Source organism: Mytilus galloprovincialis, chromosome 10 (assembly GCF_965363235.1).
Source record: "Mytilus galloprovincialis chromosome 10, xbMytGall1.hap1.1, whole genome shotgun sequence".
Taxonomy (NCBI): Eukaryota; Metazoa; Mollusca; class Bivalvia; order Mytilida; family Mytilidae; genus Mytilus; species Mytilus galloprovincialis.
In genome coordinates, this window is record NC_134847.1 from 59,428,066 (window position 1) to 59,450,186 (window position 22,121).

The 22,121-nt window shown below is 31.5% G+C and overlaps 1 protein-coding gene across 1 annotated transcript; it reads right to left on the reverse strand.

Moving 5' to 3' along the window:
• Positions 1-1,717: 1,717 nt before the first annotated feature.
• On the reverse strand, positions 1,718-21,679 carry LOC143047989 (U3 small nucleolar RNA-associated protein 14 homolog A-like). The gene is made up of 14 exons (XM_076221382.1): positions 21,601-21,679; positions 18,995-19,053; positions 17,950-18,014; positions 17,167-17,234; positions 16,553-16,683; positions 14,874-14,951; positions 14,115-14,192; positions 13,320-13,442; positions 12,170-12,264; positions 11,150-11,273; positions 9,898-9,975; positions 5,184-6,433; positions 4,296-4,395; positions 1,718-2,020 (listed from the first exon to the last, which is right to left on the reverse strand). The coding sequence occupies exons 2-14, from the start codon at positions 19,049-19,051 to the stop codon at positions 1,754-1,756; spliced, it is 2,514 nt and encodes an 837-aa protein (XP_076077497.1). The 5' UTR covers positions 19,052-19,053; positions 21,601-21,679; the 3' UTR covers positions 1,718-1,753.
• Positions 21,680-22,121: the final 442 nt, after the last annotated feature.

Sequence of the window (22,121 nt, forward strand, 5' to 3'; positions counted from 1 at the left end):
ATTCAGGATACAAAATCATACAATACCAGAGACATGATAGATATTGAGGACTTTCAGGCCATCAAGACTAGATTCACAGTGCATCCAATATCTGCCATGTGTAAATATGATTTTATTATAAAACCACTTAAATGACATCCCAACAAATGTATATATTCTGTGCTATGGGTAAAAGACAGATATTACATATAACCTCCCCCCCCTTCAATGTAACCTTTTGAGAATCCACTTTTTGTTTAACTTTCTTTTTATGAACCTGCATACACAACCAAAATGCATGCACAGCTAGTACCTTAAGACTATGTGCATTTGGCTGTTGTTTCTGAGAGCTGCTGTGATTGAGAAAGGAGAAAAATAGGAACTGAGAATAAACAATGAGATGAAGAACAGCTTTAAAAGCACTGTTCCTTAGCTTTTTGTGTAATTTTTTCTGTGAATATACTGATTTTTTTTCATGGATGAATACCCCATACTCTTTGTTTAAATTTAATAGGTGTCCATCTATAATTTTGTAACTAATATTATTCACATCTTGCTTATTAAACTGATGGTCATATGTTCTGTGCGAGACCATAATTTTCAACTGATAAAACTTTTCTAGCTTGTCTCATTGCCACCCTTAACACATCTCTATATTATAGTAATGTGTAGTTCATCTGGCATCTTAGCCCAATGTCAAGGTTGGTCATTCTCAAACTTAACAATAGTTTTAGATAAGATAATAAAAAGATATATAGATCAGAGTGTTGGTTTTCCTGTTAGATTGGTTTTACACTAGTCATTTTAGGGCTCTTTATAGTTTGCTGTTCAGTGTGAGCAAAGGCTCAGTGTTGAAGCAAAGAGGAATGTTTGAGCATACATAATACTTGGTTAACTTAACCACATTTTACATCTGTATTATTCTGTACAAAGTCAGCCTTTGTGGGCACTATGTTTGTGTCCATTAATGTCGGTAAATCTATTTTCAAAAGAGTTGGTTGGTGGTTGGTGTAGCATATCTTACATAGGTAATTTCAATTATCCATATTAAGTTTTATCTAGAATAACATTAGACAAGTAACTATACAGCAATTTCTAAATCATCAACAGTTGTTCCAACAAGGCTGTCTTGCAATGATTACAGTATTTGATAGATCTCTTTGCTCTTTATAGTGTGTTTTTTGTTAATGCAATCCTCAGTTTGTATGCTTCATAACACTGATTTAGCATGGTCAAGGTCAACTTAGTATTCCCCTCATACCAGTGCTAGTGATACCATTGAAGTAAGGTGTAAGCTAATTTTTTCATGTTTGCCCCACTTACTGTAAATTCAGAAATTATTGCGAGGTTTTTATTAATGCGAATACTGCGACTGAGTGAGAACCACAATAATAAGAACTCACATTCTCATATTCGATACATATATGCAGATTTACCTGTCATCGCAATAATTAATCTTGCATATTTGTCAATTTTACAAAAATCTCAATAATAAATGCATGCAATAATTTATGAATTTACAGTAGCCTTAGATACAAAGAACTGCATTACAGTGCTGGGATCTTTTGACATGATTTAGTATGTAACTATGTCACTTGCCATGGCATAACCTATGGGAGCAGCCATGATGGTTTAATTTCCATAATTTTTATTTTCATTTTCAATTTAATATTTTGTTAAAACATAAATCTCAATACATAAATATGTATTATGTACACAATGTCTCATTAACTCAAAACAATATGTATATAATTTTATTATTTTTGTAAACATTTCATTGTTTCTTTCTTTTCTTTGATTTAAATTTATTAACTTCAATTGGAGGTTTAATAAAGTCAAGGTCAGCTTTCCGTTTATTCTTCTGTTTCTTGAATGTTTCCTCCTTATCTATAGGTGTTATGATAGTTCCAATTTTCGTTACAATCTTCGGTTTCACTAACTGTTTATACGCTGTTTCTGGATTCCAGGTCTTTCCTATAGGAGCTCTTATACTCTGTTCAAACTGCTTCACACTAACATATGGAAAAGGAAGATCACTGACCTAAAAAAAGATAACAAAATGCTAAAAATTCATTTAAAAAAAACAGCAGTCAGTGACCTACATGTACAGTCAAAATTAAAATGTTTTGATACAATTGAAGTTTGAAAAGTTCGTACAAAAATGGCTACAGAAGGGTACATAAACCTTAAAGCCTGAATATACCCCCTCCCCCCTTATACAAGTACGGTATGCAACAAGAAGATTGTGACCAGGTTTGATCCAGATCAACTCAGTGGTGTTTCACCATTATGTAAATCTTATCTTGCTGATTATTTAAGCTGTTCAAAGTGTCTCCCCATTAAGGATCCGGAAATTTTTTCACCTAATTTCGGTCATTTTGGGATAACTTAAAAGTTGGTGCCCTTTTTAAACAAAGATTGTGTGTATGCTCATACAGTCATACTCGTAGCATCAACGAAATTGTTAAACTGTTGCATCGCATTTACTTCAGAAATTTCCCTACCATGTTCCTTAAAATCGATCTTGAGCAATAAAAGGAAGGCACCAGTTTAAAAATGAAATGATTTTAATGACTCAAAACGATAAATTTCTCAAACTTCGCTTACGCTTCTTTCGATATTGAAGACAAAATTATAACCGGATGTTTTACGACAATAGTAAAACGACCAATTCCGGACTCATTTCCGGGATTTGTTTTGTTTATCAAATTCACAGGAAATCGTCGGCTTTTTAACTGTTCTACCTTTAATAGTGTTTGAATATTAATTATAATAGTTGGACTTGTTTAATTTAGCACGAAATCATTTTTAATTTACGATTTAGTGTCTAATTTGCGGAAGAGAATTTCAAGCATGCGTATTAGTAAACAAAGCACGTGTGTTTGTAGTGAAACAATATTTTGTTCTACGTAAATTAATTTAATTTTAATTTAATTTTAAATCAGAATTGACAATTGTCTAAGCTGAGAAAAGTAATTAAATAATGCAGACAGTTGTTATGAACTTTTAATTTCTTTAAAATATTAGTTCTGAGCTCGTGATCAATAAAAAATTTAATTAAAAACACAGTTAAAGAGATTAGCGATCATTAGCCAATATTTCCCGGAGGCATTACTATAGTTATTAGGAGGGCCATCAGGATTATAACACTTTACTGGAGTGGCAGTTTTATTACAGGAAAAGGATAACAACAAAAAATAAGTTCAAAATGGTGATTTAGACAATGTTAGAAACTCGATCTCAACGAAATGACATTGAATGACCGAAATTATTTCTGTAAAAAAATAAAATTTGTCCTAAATCCCAATTACTCATTTAGGACAAACTACTTTCAGTTTAGGTCAAGACTGGCATATATGACCGTTTCCGGACCCTTGCTCCCCATCTATTACAGTTCTCAAGATAATAGCCAAAAGCAACAAAAAAATGGTACAAATGTTCATCAAAGGGAAAATAAAAATATCAGTTTTGTTAGACCTTATCTTTCGGATCCTTTTTATTATCTACAGCTGGCTTTTATCTTAACTATTTATTTGACAAACAGTTGAAACACAAAAAATAAGTGAGTAATGTTGACTTAGTTGTAGGTCTTATTTTGCTGATCCTTTTGCTGCTTACAGTTTCCATCTACTAAACATGCTAATGCTTTAAAAAACACAAAATGTATGAAAATCATCATTGAAAGACAAGAACTCAAATAAAGTGTCAACTAATGAAATTTGTCATGTTCACTTATCTGATGATAACTCTAGCGAATAATTAGACTATCATGTTATCTGTTATAGTTTTGAATTGTCATATCTTATATGTCTAGTTAAAATTTAAAAAAATGTAAAATGTAATTTCCTATAAGAGTCAAGCTAATTATTGAATATATGTAACAATAAAGTCAACATCAGACTCGGACTTCTCTTGAACTGAATTTTAATGTGCGTATTGTTATGCGTTTACTTTTCTACATTGGCTAGAGGTATAGGTATGGGTTGAGATCTCACAAACATGTTTAACCCCGCCGCATTTTTGCGCCTGTCCCAAGTCAGGAGCCTCTGGCCTTTGTTAGTCGTGTTATTTTAATTTTAGTTTCTTGTGTACAATTTGGAAATTAGTATGGTGTTCATTATCACTGAACTAGTATATATTTGTTTAGGGGCCAGCTAAAGGACGCCTCCGGGTGCGGTAATTCCTCGCCACATTGAAGACCTGTTGGTGACCTTCTGCTGTTGTTTTTTTCTATGGTCGGGTTGTTGTCTCTTTGGCACATTCCCCATTTCCATTCTCAATTTTAATAATAAGAAAGATGATAAAATACTACTAACCTGGTATTTAGCTATAGATTTGTCTTTCTGTTCACTTATAATAACATTTCCCAAATTTCTGTCTTTTCTAGGGAGTGCAGATGGAGCCTTTATAATAAACCTACAAAAATTTATAAAGTAGAAAATTAAGAGTATATTAAAATATAACAAGAACAGACATACATACAACTTTATATAAAAAGTTTTACAGTGTATGATTTGTAAACATTGGGTTTCTACAAGAATTTAAATTGAAAGATAGAGAGATTATATATGAAGAACAGACATACTTATTATTATAAAATATGTTTTAAATATGTTTCATAAACATTTGTGTTTCACTTCTGCATTGATTGGTTGATTGTTTCTTCATTCCTCTTGTTCATATCATCCATTGGTAACTGATGTCTAGTTAGAAAAAAAATGGATTTCTGGAGGAAAACTATCCTCTTTTATATTGCATAACAAATCAATTTTCAACTTTTTCTTTCAAAGTAGACTACTTCATCATTTCTTAATTTACAATACAATCAATATGATATTTAACAAATTCAGAAAGGTAAAATTTGAAGTGATCACAAATACAGTACTTGTACTTACTACCTACATGTATTTTGTAAACATCAGTTAATATTTTGTTTATCATGGTAATAGAAGAATATAAAAATGCAGTGCATTTAAAAAGTTGATTTTGTCCAAAATATAAAGATGTCTGCAAGTTTTTTTAAAACCAAAACTTTCCTTCTTAATGCTACACTGAAAGCATGTAAAGCATATTGGATCGGTCATCCTCTCTGAAAACAAATCCTGTACTTGTCATGCTTGTACCTAAGTTACTAATGTTTACCTTTAAATCAAGAATGTATAAGATTTGTTTCCATATTTAACAATGTATTATTTGATATTTACCTTTTCTTATTCTTTTTGGATACTTTGACCCCTGTTCCTCCCCATTCACCCCAGCCAGGAAGAGTCAGATCAATATCTTTTGGCTTATCTCTGTTTTCTACTTTCTTCTTCTCCTGACTAAATTCTTCAATGACATCATCATCAGCAAAGGCTTGTGCTATTGCCAGTTTTTGTTGTTCCTCATTATCAATGTCATTGTCATCAACTATCATGTCTGGCATTTGTGACTTATCAATCTTTGATTCCAAGGTCATTAATTTCTTTGGATCAACATAGACATCTTCCTCAATCTTCTTTCGATCAATTTCATCCTCACTTTCATCTTTCTTTTTTCTTCCTTTTCTGGTGTCTTCCCCCATTTCATCATCAGACATATCACCTTCAAAGTCATCAAGCTGCGATTTTCTTTCTAATTTTTCAGAAATAAAACTTTCTTCCTCAGATTCATCATTTTCATCTTCTTTTTGTAACTTTGCTTTTACTATATCTATCTTCTTTTGTTTTTCTATCTCTCTCTCATTTTGTTTTTCCTTTCTTCTTCTTTTTCTTTTGTCTTTCTTACTTGTTGGTACATCTGTGGAATTTGAACCAGAAGTTTCTTTTTGACTTTTCATAATTTTTTCATGAATACTTTTTTTAATTGTATTTCCTTTCTGGACTTTTTTGCTTGATTCAAAATCTTTAAATAAGTCATCAATGTTATCAATTGCATCAATATTTTTACTAGTAATTTTCTCTTTCTTTCTTTTCTTTCCTTTCTTATCTTCAGTTTCTTGTACCTCTTCAACTTTTTTTACATTTTTTTTCTTTCCTTTCTTATCTTTAGTTACTTGTATCTTTTCATCTGCCGTTACAGTTTTTAAATTGTCATCGCTTTTATCACCTTTTATTTCTATGAAGTTTACATCTAAATTTTGACTATTTTCACCCAAATTATTTGTGTCCTCAATAATGACCTTCTGAACAACATTTGATAACATAATCTTATTTTCACTTTCATCTTCACTTTCCACAGGAAGTGACATTTTGTCCTCATTTTTCACTTCTTCAATCTTTTCATATCCAGATGGTTTAGAGGGTTTTGAGGCTTTCATCCATGGATTCTCAGATGCTGACACAGCACTTTCTAACATATTCATTTCATCTTCAGAATCCATACTAACAGCATCAGATTCACTATCACTAACAACCTCCGCTTTCTGTGTCAATTCTTTGTTTTTCTGAATCATGTCTTGAACTGTTTGGCGAGCCTAAAAGAACAAATGAACTAATTAAAAAAACCAAAAAGAACGTTTCACTTGTATAGCAAAAATTAAATGAAAGGCTATAATAAAATTACAGTACATTCAATAATGATTCTTGTAAGATTTACTGATTATTATTTGGTTAATGTTCAGTGAGATCAAAAATGACTTGCAGATAACATATTTTAAATATGCCTAAGATATCTCTCCTTTTGCATGTTTGACATAATTTATTCCACTGTGAGTATTCTCAATATCTTTGTTAAGTTTCATCATTAAAGCTATTTTAGAGGAGCTGCTTATTCAAGAAACAATTCCTACATACAGCAATATTTTAATAAGTTTGAATTATCTCCCCTTTGACATGTTGGACTGGAATTTTTCTTTCATGTAGTTTTCTATATCTATCCAGCCTTATAAGCTTAACATGCACATGGACAAATCGACAAGTTATTGGGATTATTTTATAAATGCAAATTATGTGACTTGATAAGTATTGAGATAATTGTATTCATATTGTCAATTTATAAAATTAAAGGGAGATAATTTTTCTTATTACATTGGTTGCAACGAATTACAGGTTACAAGAGCACAATTATTCCTAATGCATTTTCCATAGGGTACCACTAGTGTTCCGTATTTTTTTTATCGAAGACTACACAAACTAGGGAAAAACGGGTAGCAGATCCTGTTACAAGAAATGCCAGTGTTGCATTACAACTAAAAAAAATATAAAGGGTCATGCGGCTCAAATTGACTTAAAATGCAGTCGAAAAAAATCGCCTACTTTTTTCGCTTAAAGAAAAAGGCATATTTTAATGGGTCCGACGTACAGAAATGGAAGATATTTTCTATACTTCATAAAAGGTGAATATGATTTTCGGCAATTTTTAAACCTAATTGGATAAGCTTTCGATTAAATATTATTCCAATCCTGTATCAACCAATCAGAAGCCGTATAGGATTCTATTCTGAGTACCATCTTGGGTAAAAAACTTGCCGGTAAAATGTAAACAAATATTTGCGCTCTTGTAACCTATACGGTAGTGAAAAAAAAATCCGAAAATTAAGCGCCCGAGCCAAAAGTCGTGCTAGTGTCTATCTAAATAATATCATATCTTCAAAACATTATCTGATGACTCTCTGAATTTGGAGAACGGAGAACTAGTTTTTGTACGCCGATCAGGCCAAAAATTGGAACTGATTTTTTACCAAATACGGTACTTGTCAAAGAGATATGAAGGTAATGTTAATTTACTGGCCTAATTTTTCAAAAGTCATCCAGCACTGATCATATTGTCGACAAAACTGTTCTGATATGGAAAAGCTACATCGAATTTTTAAGAATGGCTTTATATGAAACCATTTCTTGAAAAAACACGTTTTTGAAACAGACTATAGTTTTTCCAAATTTTGAAAATATGATAATATTACTACTTTGGCAAGAGAAACTATTCTTGGACTACAATATTCAATGCCAAGATTATTTTTTCTACTTTGCAATTTAACTAATTCGTTGGTATTTGCTTAGGGACCCTTTTGGCCAATTTTCACGAAATTAGCTTTTGGCTAGAACAGCAACTAAGACATGGTCATTATGGTTAAGAGCCAAAATTTACCTTCAAATTCAAGATAAACACATGCTTTTTCTGATAAAAACAATAGAAATCACAAAAACGTTTTATTCTCTTCATACTTTGTCGACATTCGAGCCCACCCTAGATTTAGATATAGAAATCAATACAAATAGGAAACAGACTATAGCATGAATTCACGTTGATGAAAAGTCCATTTGACCCCATTTCTCACTGTTTCACATTTTTTCCGAGCATAATGACAATGTTTGATATTTTCAAAGCCTAATTAAAAAAAAGTGTCATTTCTCTAAAGGTTACAAGAGCGCAATTATTCGTAATGCATTTTCCATAGGGTACCACTAGTGTTCCGTATTTTTTTTTCTTTTCTCGAAGACTACACAAGCTAGGGAAAAACGGGTAGCAGATCCTGTTACAAGAAATGCCAGTGTTGCATTACAACTAAAAAAATATATAGGGTCATGCGGCTCAAATTGACTTAAAATGCAGTCAAAAAAAAATGCCTACTTTTTTCGCTTAAAGAAAATGGCATATTTTTAATGGGTCCGACGTACAGAAATGGAAGATATTTTCTATACTTCATAAAAGGTGAATATGATTTTCGGCAATTTTTAAACCTAATTGGATAAGCTTTCGATTAAATATTATTCCAATCCTGTATCAACCAATCAGAAGCCGTATAGGATTCTATTCTGAGTACCATCTTGGGGTAAAAAACTTGCCGGTAAAATGTAAACAAATAATTGCGCTCTTGTAACCTACATGGTTAAATTAAAACCGATAATTTCACATGTGAAAAAAACGTGGTTATTTCACTCTCTGACGTCATACAACAATAGGCGTTGTCAAGACGTCGATAACGGTGGATCAAAACAAATTATGAATGTGTAGTAAAAAGATATAGTTCCTTACATGTTTTACATTAATTTCTTTTAAAAAAGGCATTTTACTTTTCTACATTAGCTAGAGGCATAGGGGGAGGGTTGAAATCTCACAAACATGTTTAACCCCGCGGCATTTTTGCGCCTGTCCCAAGTCAGGACCTCTGGCCTTTGTTAGTCTTGTATTATTTTAATTTTAGTTTCTTGTGTACAATTTGGAAATTAGTATGGCGTTCATTATCACAGAACTAGTATATATTTGTTTAGGGGCCAGCTGAAGGACGCCTCCGAGTGTGGGAATTTTTCGCTACATTGAAGACCTGTTGGTGACCTTCTGCTGTTGTTTTTTTCTATGGTCGGGTTGTTGTCTCTTTGGCACTTTCCCCATTTCCATTATCAATTTTATTTGCTAATGTAATAAAAAGAATGACTTATTAAAGAATTCAAATATCGAAAAATATTCAACTAGTGACCAAACAATACTGATAATAAAATCGTGCGCTACTCACATTCGTGAATTGGTCACTCGTTGAATATTTTTCTCTATTTGAATTCTTCGATTAGTTATTCTATAATTATATCCAAACAAGAATGTGTCCTCAGTACACGAATGCCCCACTCGCACTTTCATTTTCTATGTTCAGTGGACCGTGACATTGGAATAAAAACTCTAATTTGGCATTTAAATTAGAAAGATCATATCATAGGGAACATGTGTACTAAATTTGAAGTTGATTGGACTTCCAACTTTATCAAAAACTACCTTGACCAAAAACTTTAACCTGAAGTGGGACAGACGGACGGACGAACGGACGCACAGACCAGAAAACATAATGCCCCTCTACCATCGTAGGTGGGGCATAAAAAATTAACTCTCTTTTCTATTATTCATGTGAAAAGTACCATTCAACATAATAAAATAGAATTTTTTGATGGAACTGTCATTGGGAGACAACTGCCATGGGGAGACAACTGCCATGAGGAGACAACTCACCTGGTCATCATATTTTCCATAAATCATTTTTTTCTTCATATATTTACTTCCTCCTCTGTGTTTTAAACTCATCCTTTCCTGAAAATGGAACAAAAAATACCATATAAGTTAAATATGTCAACCATAAATTAACATTGAAGGTACCGTTTACTAACAATGTGGTCATATAATAATTTAACTTCTCAAAATCGAATAATGTCAGAGCATGCATTCAGTCTGTTTTTTTTGTTTCACATGAAATGTTATATATAGAATTTTCTTTTCAAGTCAGAATATATTAGATATACAGTAACAGTTAAAATGTTTTTTCACTTTTCAACATTTTACTTTAATATTTGAAAATGAAAGAATAATGTGTCCACAGAAAAAGATATCTTATTCCATCATATCACAGGAATATGCAAATCAGGCCACATGCTAAATGGAGAATTTAACCATGAATGGTATGTATGTGATGTGGTTCAAAAGTGTTTCTCATTTTTTTTTTTTTATATAGAATAGACCAATTGTTTTCCTGTTTGAATGGTTTTACACTAGTCCTTTTTGGGGTCTCTATATAGCTTGCTGTTTAGTGTGAGCCAAAGCTACTTGTTGAAGATCGCTCTTTGACCTATAATGGTTTACTTCTATAAATTGTGACTTGAATGGAGAGTTGTCTCTTTGCACTCATACCACATCTTCTTATATCTATGTATTATATAAAAGTTTTAAAAAGTGACTGAAACTTTGCAAGGACTTCATTCAACAGTACTTTAGATACTGAAAAGAACTTCCTATTTGACTCTGTCCACATAATGAAATATTACAACTGCAAAATACAATAATTTTTGAATTTAGTATGATTTGGTCAAGGCTTCAAAACTTTACTGGTAGAAACATCAAAATTACAAATTATTTACACACCAAGGGACATAACTCAAGATTATAATGAAACAAGTCAAAGTTGTCATGTGTTATCATACATAAATTTGCTACAAACTTCTAATAACTATTATATTGTTCAAATTCTACTCAAATTATCTAAACAAAAGAACAACTATGCCCCTGACTCTGTTTAGGAGATAACTGTATTGTATTTTAAGCTCTAACTAGATGGTCACATATAAAGTTTACTGGTGACATGTTAGCGCTTAAAATTTGTCCTTTGCACTTGCGCATACATTTTCAATTGTGAATTGATGCCATGAAAATTAGTGACGTTATCCAATCAAAATGAACGTTACAAATTATGTTGAATTAGAAGTCTTGTCACCTCTACTCTTTGTTTGTCTGCAGTTGTCACTTTGTCCATGTAAGCATCTGGATCTGTCTTTGCCAATTCATCCAATGATTTCTTCTCATTTTTCATTTTTTCTTTCCTTAATACTCTATGATATCTGTAATGATGTGCATGAAAAATAAATTTTTATTGAAATTCTGAAGCCATCTTAAAAATAAATGTCACTCCTGAGTATGATAAAAGAAAACTTGTTTAAATAGGCGACTCATATTCCTGCATATTAGCTCAATCCCTATTTTTCCACATTCCAATTTCTAAATACATAATTGTGTAGTTATTTAGTGATTAAATGGATGGAAAACTTAAGCCCAAGTTGCTAACAAGCTTTAGTTCTCTCAGACATGATGTGCCTTGATCTTTGACATACAGGAACCTTTAAGTTTTCCTCAAAGATGTTTATTTCTGATGAAGATTGGAGTGAAAATGAATCAATATGATGCCTTCAAGCTTTAATCCTCATAGGAATATTAAATACTGAAATTGGATCTGGTTTTTTTTGTTCAAAATTTCTAGTAATCTAACAACAACATCTATAAAATATGAGACTGAACTTCTCCAACACATACATGAGGTTACAAACAGATGGATAGTCGCGTTTATATAACACTAGTGCATAGTTATATTTATGGGTAATAAAAGATTAATGTATAGTTTGGGCCACCCTTAAAAGAATCTTTGTTTAATGTTTCTACCCTTCAATGCCTTGTAGTGTTGGGTAAGTAGGTAGGAATTTTTTGTTTGCCAACAACACAAGTTACATGTTTAAGCCATGAAAATGGAATCAGAGCAGAAAAAAAACATTTATTTGAGTCATTTAACTTAAAGGTTTCAGAAATTCAGATACCATCATTCATTATTTAAAAAAAAAACTTTGAAAAAAAAACCAATGCCTTTTCAGTGAATATGGAAAGTAGCTTGATCTTCCATATCCATTAAAAAGATACAAATTTGATCATGATATTCAAGGGATCTTCAAAGGTTTCACATACTTACTTTTTACTTTTAATTTTATTACGCCATCTTGCTTTTGTTTCTCTATATGATAACAAAGCCCTGTGCTTCCTTAATTCAGCAAGTCTTTCTCTTGCCTGAAATATTACAGAAATTACATTATAAACAACTCCTAACATTTTATAAAATGCAACCTAAAATATGAAGCTTTGTTGTTTGTTTGCAGATCATCTTAATTGTAGAATATTTTTCAACCGAAAAAAATATTTTAAGAGAAAGTTTTTCGGCCATATATAATCCTTTATTCCTTTGAAATGTTATCACTCGAAGCTTAAAGGGTCTTTTCTTATCTTTTTCATTTAAAGTCTCAAAATAATCAGTACCTTTAATGTGTTAAACCTTACCTCTTCAAGACTCAAAGCTTTCAGTGTTAAAACCTTACCTCTTCAAGACTCATAGCTTTAAGTGTTAAAACCTACTCATAGATTTTTAAGTGGTAAATCCTTACCTCTTCAAGACCCATAGCTTTTAGTGGAAAAACCTTACCTCTTCAAGCCTCGTAGCTTTAAGTGGTAAAACCTTACCTCTTCAAGACTCATAGTTTTAAGTGTTAAAACCTTAACTGTTCAAGACTCATAGCTTTAAGTGGTAAAACCTTACCTCTTCAAGACTCAAAGCTTTAAGTGGTAAAACCTTACCTCTTCAAGACTCATAGTTTTAAGTGGTAAAACCTTACCTCTTCAAGACTCATAGTTTTAAGTGGTAAAATCTTACCCCTTCAAGACTCAAAGCTTTAAGTGTTAAAACCTTACCTCTTCAAGACTCATAGCTTTAAGTGGTAAAACCTTACCTCTTCAAGACTCAAAGCTTTAAGTGTTAAAACCTTACTTCTTCAAGACTCAAAGCTTTCAGTGTTAAAATCTTACTTCTTCAAGACTCAAAGCTTTAAGTGTTAAAACCTTACCTCTTCAAGCCTCGTAGCTTTAAGTGGTAAAACCTTACCTCTTCAAGACTCATAGTTTTAAGTGTTAAAACCTTAACTGTTCAAGACTCATAGCTTTAAGTGGTAAAACCTTACCTCTTCAAGACTCAAAGCTTTAAGAGGTAAAACCTTACCTCTTCAAGACTGATAGCTTTAAGTGGTAAAATCTTACCTCTTCAAGACTCATAGCTTTAAGTGGTAAAACCTTACCTCTTCAAGACTCATAGCTTGCAGTGCCTTTTCTTCAGCTAGTGTAAGTTCATGTGTGTTTGATACAACATTTTCACTCCCCTTCAGTAAAGATGCCACTTCTATCTCTAAGGAAGACCTTGGCTGTAAAATATATCATATATCAAATTAATTTAATCAGTCGTCATAAAATTATAAGTCTTCGTAACTATCTTAAGTCTTCATAACTATCTTAAGTCTTCATAACTATCTTAAGTCTTCATAACTATCTTAAGTCTTCATAACTATCTTAAGTCTTCATAACTATCTTAAGTCTTCATATCTGTCATAAGTCTTCATAATTGTTTCCAGTCTTCATAACTATATAAATTCTTCATAAATTATTTAATAGTGAGGGTTGTCACACAGGTGGAAACCAAAGGCTTTAAAATTGGTATATGCTTGACCCACTTAGCACGCGGAATTAAGGAGTAAGAGTTAAGACTGGTAGACTGGTGTCAGGAAAATGTATCCAGGTAGGGTGACATGTCTTCCTGCAGACTGTTATCTTAAAAAAATCTTGCTGATCATGTCAATCTAGTACAAATAAGGGTATCCTGTTCGTATGTTCTCATCCTGAATATACTTTTAATTTGCCAATTAACATTAAACAGCCATCCATTATAATTTCTGGTACATGAATGAAATACAGAAATGCAAGATTATGGCAGAGGCATAAAAATAGTACAAATAAACATACAATAGAAGCAGATGTTTTACAATGACCCTCATCTTGTTGAATTTTAACAGCTAACAATACAGATTATATAAGGTTACCTTAATGACTCTGGCTTGCTCTTCTGTTGTGTGAAGTTTTAGTACAGGTCTTTCTAATGGAAATTTTAACTGTTCTGCCTGTAAATATACATAATAAGTTAAGTTGCTTAAACAATTTGTATTTGGATGAAAGGAAATGACAGGTATATGCATTAAACAGCAACTCAGTTAGATAAAAAAAAACTTAAAAGAAGTAGACACAAAGTCTGCAACAATAAACATGAAACATTTGAGGCAATGTAATAAATATATTCACACCTATATTTTTTAAGTTGGTGTTACATTTATTTCTACTAGAAAAAGGATTATGCTGATGATCAAACCTTTAAATTAAAAACAATAAATTGACATAAAAAAATTCAACCTGCAGAAATAGAGTGGCCTGAAGCAAAAGATACTGAAAGCTTACCATATAAATATAAATCAAATCGCATAGCAAACCAAATGGGCTTTATCAACTGTCCTTTTTTCACGAAGTTAAGTATCATTTCATAGAAGTGAAGAAACATAAATGGAGAGCTGATTCCTATTTTCAATGTTTATTCATGCATTTTTAAGTAAAAGGTATGTGAGAAAGCATTGCAAATTAAATTTTATCGGTGGTAGACATAATTTTTTACATTTGTCTGAAAATGTACACAGACTTACATGTAGTAAATATACTGTAATGCATGGTGGCATTTAATAGAAAGTGCTCTTGACCCTCCTTATAAAATCATGACAGGTATGAACATGACAACAATAAACATGTATACAAACTTTTCTATTCTTCTGTACAATTGAGTCCCATTTATCAACAACTTCTTTCGTTTGACCATATGCTACACTTCTCTCTAGCTGTAAATATACAAATAAGATATTTACGAAACTTACACAATACCTAAACTACTGAATAATCCTTATCTCAAGTCAACAACATCACTACATTTCGTAATTTGAAATCATTTTTACTTAACCATACATTAAAGATGTAGGTTTGAAAAGAATATTTTTTTACGATATACAGTTAACTCTCGTTGTCTCGAACTCGGTTGACTCGAAATTTCGGATGAGTCGAAGTTTTCACGTGGTCCCGAACTTTATTCCATACAAAAGTATGTAATTCGACTCCTGATGAGTCGAAATTGGATGAGTCGAAATTTCGGTTGAGTCGAACTAAATTTACGGTCCCAAGGTTAACAAAAGCATTCAAAATTCATTTTTTATCTCGAACTAATACACATATGTCAAAACATGACCTCCGGGGTTTTTAAAAATGGATTGAAGAGTTAATCTGACAATACACGTGTAATTAAATTTCCGGTCACTGAACACTGTATTGATTTATGACATGCTATTTCCATGAGTGTTTACCTAAGATTATCTTTTATAGAATTTTTATAAATAAATAGGGATACATTGTTAATGTTCATGTAAAAGTATTTAAAATGTTTACAAAACAATTAATTTGTGATTTACACTAATGAGCTTGGGTGTGTATAAAGTGAGGATTAGCTCTTCCGTTGATGATCACCTAAAAACTACTCAAACGGCGTCTTTAATCTTGTTATATTTTCTTTTGAAAAGAAAGAGTGAGATTAAACAAAATGAATAGAATCAAAATTTCCTTAAATCTCTTGTATCCGAGAATAAACTATTTTGTCAGCTATAACCGATCTGAATAACGAAACTATCGATTGGAAATTACTCTCTTGGAAAAGCCATAGGATTTTTTTTAATTGAATAAGTAAAAAAATGTCATTATAATAATAAAAGACTGTGACATACAAATACATCGATCTGATACTAGAATATCGATCCCCTTGCCATATTCACCCAGATTTATTTTAGCTTTACCAAGCTAAGCAAGAGTTGTGTCCCTTAGATTGTCGAACTTCCGGTGTTCGTTTGAGTCGAACTAAGTGTATCTCGAAATATTTCTCTGGTACGGCTGACTTCGACATAACGAGAGTCGACTGTATATCATTTTAAGAGAATCGTTAGTCTTAGATACATTTTTTTTTTCATGAGTTGTTATTAGCTTTAAACTAGCTGTCAGTAGCTGTTCTCTCAGATCTGTACTTTGCGTCTTTTTTGTTCATGGGCACTTTAGAGCCAACTATACAGTATGGTTTTTTCTCATTGTTGAAGGCTGTTTGGTTGCCTATAATTGTTTACATCCACAATCATACCACATCTCCTTAGCTGTATATCATTATTTCATTATCTTTTCTGATAATTCAAATATATAACTGTGAATTTATTAATAATCTTTGGATACTAATTTTGGATTTTTGTAGGTACAGAGGAGCCACAAATTTAAATGTTCAACAAATTTCAAATTGTCTAAAGGAATGTATGCAGACTTTGCCCATCCACACATATGCAAGTTTTCCTCAATCCACAAAATTTGGTACACACAATAATAAATCAATCTACAGTAATGTAAACATGTTTACCTTCTCTTTTTGGTGTCTAGGTAATGGAACAGACACAACTTTTTTGCTGCCTTCTACAGACTTTAACTGTTTCTTTATCCTGGATGATGACAGAGTTCCCATCAACTCAGAGATGTTAATTTTACTAGACACTGAAAAAAAAAACCACAATGATTGATTATATGTATATATTAATCAAAAAATTCATGCAAGTTCAGGAGAAGACTTTTTACAATTTTTCAAATAATATGGTAAATTTGTTGACTTTTTCACTTAACTACAAAAACATGTGACATTTTCTCTCCTGTTTCATAGTTAAGATAAGTTTTTTATAAAAGAAAATAAACAAAAATTGATCTTCTCAATTAACCAGATACATTAAGAATTAAATATTATTATATTTAATGAAATTTTGCTGATTTTAAATGGAACACAGTATGTTAAAAAAAATTGGAGTCAGTATTCAACAATAAAGATACCATAATATATATATTTCCATTCATATTAAATTCTGTAATTGGAGATAACTATGCTATTTCAAGTAAAATTTGTTGTATTTCCCATACCATGAAATCCTTGAATCTTGTTATCCCATTCCCATAGTACTTGTATTATTGTTACTTATATAAACTTACCAGTCTGTGCCTTAAAATTGAACTCAGATATCTGTGAAGCATGAACTGTTCTCTCATGTAATTTTGTCCTGAAATATATGTACAGGTAATATATGTACTGGTAATATATGTAAACAAAAATTTTTGTGCTGTTGTGCTAAGACATATTACCCCTAGTATTGGAAAACATTACAGCCAATTGAATTGAGTGTGTAGGTAAAGGTAATATCTTTGGTTAGCTTGCTTGTTAAATGAAATGTGAAGTCATTATTAGGTAAGGTATACTATCCTCCTTTCAAAGTAGCTTAGTCCTATAGACAGATAGATAGGTTATCTATTCGACTAGTCTACTCTTAAAGAAGGATAGTTTACCTTATCTGTACAAACTGTACCATGTATAGGTTTGAGGTTTGAATTGTATTTTATTCATGTAAAACTAATTAGAACCACTAGGAATTCCTTTCTGAAAACTTTTAGATTGACATCTGCTAGAGGCCATAAAGCATGCAAAACATTTTATATAGAATGATCCATTACTTAATGTCACCTATTGTGCTCTTCTTAACATATAAACAAGTCCCTGTTTTATTGATGTAAAAAATAATTACTGGTCGAATATTCTAACAAATTACAGACATGATCTGAATGACTCATAGATGAAGATCAGTTGTTCCTTTAATTGAAGTTTTGTCAAATTTTTCGACTTTACATTAACCCTTCAAGTTTTTAGCATTTTACTATAATTCTAATCAACCTTAACAAAATAAGGGAGATAACTCTTAAGAATATTAATAAACTCCATACTTTTTCTTTCCATCCAAAGAGGAAATAGCATCCAACAATTTTAGATGATTTCTGTCATCTCCATCCTGTCAATTAGAAAATAAACTAATAAAATAGTGTACATAAATACAGATTGTTAACAAATTGAGTCAATATATAAATTTCTGAGTATAATTCATATCATATGACCTATAATTCTATTTTGTATGAAAATGTACAGAAAAAAATCTTATCCCAATTACATACATGTGAGTAATACTTATTTTTAACAAGCTGATGATATCTGTTGATTTCACAATGTTGTATGGCCTACTCAGACCCAGATAAAGAAATTGTGATTCAATTTCAAACGTTATCATGGTTATTTCATTTAAACAAAGCAAATACAAGGAAAGCAGAAATGTTGCATCAATAATTCATTCACAAACTGAAGTTATAGAAATTTAAAAACTCTAAATGATTTTTGTATATATATATATGTGATTAAATAGTACTAGTATATATTTTTGACAAAGATTTTCAATTTAATTTTTTCATCTTTGTTTGTTACACACCTCAGCATCTAGTAATTTTTTAATAGAAGTGACAAGTTTTATTATGTTACTAAAGTCTGTTTTATTACCATGGTGTCACAATGTAAATAATTTGTATATTGGTTATTTTATGAAATTATCCTTTAATCTTACTGACTGATAATTTCCATTCTCAGCACAGTAGAGTGATGTGAAAAATTATCGCTAGAAACTATATTAAGGGGGACACATGCGGTTGTAAATGAAATTATCAACGTCGCCATAGGTAAAATAGCCATAAACAGATTATCATTGGTCATCATCTCAACTCGATTGCTTTTCTCACTTTCACCAACCAGCTCAAGGGAGAAAATCCATCTCCATGAGATGATCCACAATAATCTATATTTATATTATACTTATCAAAATGCTTTCAATTTTAGTATTACTAGTGTTGAAAATTTCTAAACAATCTTATAATGTTATAAATTTTGTTTTATTGTCCTTGCTGCAAAACGTTATGATTATGTTGTACAACTGCCTGTTAAATTCACCTCATCTTCACTAGCACTAATGTCAGCTTGCTCTTGTTGCTCTTCCAACAATTCCATGTCTACACAAAAAAAAAATCTGATTCAGTTATTTACACAAAATGTAAATGCAATATGTCAGTATAATCCTGTATTACAATAGTTAACTCTACATGCTCAACACTAAGGCCAAAAATAAAATATTGTTTGTTTCCCCTCCCCCACCCGACATGGTAAAATCGCTGCGTCTCGAAAAAATGTTATTGGCCATTCTTGTCCATTTTTTTTTTTTGCTATGTTGGTTTTTGGCGATATCTTTCCGATGCTGTAGTAAATGTGCGTTGGTTTTTTGTAATACCTTTCCGATGCTGTAGTCAACAAGCGTTTTAAATCAAGGCATTTTTGCATTGAAGCGTCTATATGATTCGGAATCAAGGAAAACAAACAAAATGCCTTGCCACACGATTTGTTTTGTGTGCAAGGGTGATATCTGAAAATAAAAAATCTGAAGCATCTTTCAACCCACTCATGAGTTCACCTTGATTGGCTTTGTCTTTTACCTCTGTTCCTGTTTAAAGGATAAAATATTTGAGTAAAAAAGGTCTGAATCGTGCTTTGAAACCAATTTACTTTGTCTACGACTTCGAACAGGTTGGGCACAAGTCAGAAAATGTTGGATATGTGAATCTGCTTTCAGGGAACCTCCCTGATTTCTGGTGTAAACAAGACCAGTTTAAATGTGTTTTTATTTTTCAATTTATGGCATGAAATTTACAAAAGGGCACGTTTAACGTTATAACTTACATCAGTTGAATTTGTAAATACTCAAAGTATTCTACGAACAACAAAACATCAATAAGTGAAGCCTTGTTTTTTCTAGAACTCGAAAAAACATAAAAATCTTTTGTTTAGGAATTAATTGACCAAGGTGCATGATCCAGGTGTAACTGAACATAACTGAATTATGTTCACTTCTATTGAAAAATTTTATTCATTGAAATTTAATTCCCAAGTCATTAACACATCTTTTTGTTATCTCATAATTGATGATCAAGGTATGAATTGGTGAACACAGGAATTGTTGTGAGTTATGCATCAAATTAGACTTGAAATAAGCTTGATTTTTGCTTTCATTTAAAAACATTGTTATCTCATGAAGAATGTGTGCTTTTGTAGATTTGATACCATAAAATGAATAGGAAAAAAGGAGGTCCCTGTATACTGTTTTAACACCAGAAAACTGGGCTGTACACTGAATACAGGGAATACTCCACTTTTCTTGACTTATCTTACCTGTTGAATTTTGTAAAAATTCAATATAGAAAAATTATATCAAGAAATAAAATAAAATAATTTGCCTACCTACCGACCCATACCCTGATAACCTCAATCTGGGAGGGGAAACAAAGATATTTTTAATGTTGGCCTAACAAGAGCACATTTGAACAGAGTCCTATCAGATACACTGTAAATAGTGTATATGTGTTATTGTATTTAACATCTGATGATGCAATCTGCTTATATAAGGAGCTCCGATGTTCCACTGCCCCAGCTTGTCTTGCAAAACAGCCGTTGAACATCGAATCCGGGTCCGTTTGCCCTGATTCATGTTCGCCCTAGTACATGTACCTGTTCGCCCAGGGTCCATTCGCCCTGATTTTATTTTTTCTAATTGTTGTCTAGTCGCATTATTTTTAGTATTTGAACAAAATATGTTAAAGTTTGATGAAAAATTGACAGAATATTTATATTGCTGCAATCAATTTATCATTTTCCCTTTGATTTGCAGAGTAGAATACTGGAATACAATGTATTTATCTTTATTGATATTTGTTAACAAAATAATTGTATTTACTCAATCAGGAATGTATGCAGTATGACTAATCTTAGAGTATAAATAAATGAACTTGTAAATCCGTTTCATAATTTACAGTTCGTACATGTACATCATTGTTTTTATTAATTTCAAGCTGAATATTTTATTAAAACAAAACGTTTGTTTTTATTATTAATCCATCAAAAGACAAGTATCTTCTTCTTCTTCTATACGTATTAAATTCCAATTATGGAACAACTTCTCATTGGAATTATTTCCAGATGAGGAGTTATAAAAGTTTCACAATAATCGGTGATCCGAATTATTTTGTCATTGAACAATTAATGATCGTAAACAAGCCATAAACTTTTAAATATTTCAATGTTTCCATAAATATCTGAATAAGTTTATTCAATTTCAATGTCCTGAATATTGATATTTTTATAGTAGGGTGAACAAACTCAGAGCGAACGGACCTGGGGCGAACATGTTATTTGGGCGAACGGTCCCAATACCTGTGTATTACAGGTTGGGAACAAACCCTCTATACATTCTACTGTGTGAATTCAGTGTTGTTTACACAATTAATTTGGAAGTTTCAATTTTGTAAGATTAAGGTTCACCCCATTAGAATTTCATAGTCATGAGGAGTTTTATTACTTGATACTCATTTGGGAATGCCTATAAATAAACCTGTTTACTTCATATTTGTTTATGTTTTGCAATATTTTACACCCTGAATTTTACATACGAATATGGTGGTCAGTTATTTGGATCGTATTACTCTTGAATTATGAAAACGCGTTTAAAATACCCTTTTTATAGCTTTAAACAGGTGGAAATTGCTGTTCAACTCAAAATAATTTCCATGTGGCGGAAATAGTACCATGTGTATAATTTATAAACCAATATCGGGGAGGGTCTAAAACGCGGAAGTGAAAAATAGGTATATAGGAGCGACAGGCCCCATTTAATGACAAACTGAGGTTAGGTCAGACATGTATTTAGCACACACAGCAAAGTATTTCTTAAAACTGTACCTTTAATTGTACACTTTTTAGAAATAGTGTCTGGAAAAAAAATCGGCTTACTCTATAAAAAGGTCAAGACAGTTTGAACCACAGGTATTAATACATTAAATTTAGACACCAAGTGCTTTATAAATAAATATTTAGTGAAATTATGAAAATTTGCATGCCGTTGACATGTAAAACATTAATTGACTTGAATTATAGAATACCAAAAAATAAAATACTTTTAGGCTATGTAAAAAAGAAGCAAAATGAATGCTAAATATTTTCAACTACATGTACTGGTCTAGTCAGAAAAGTGACA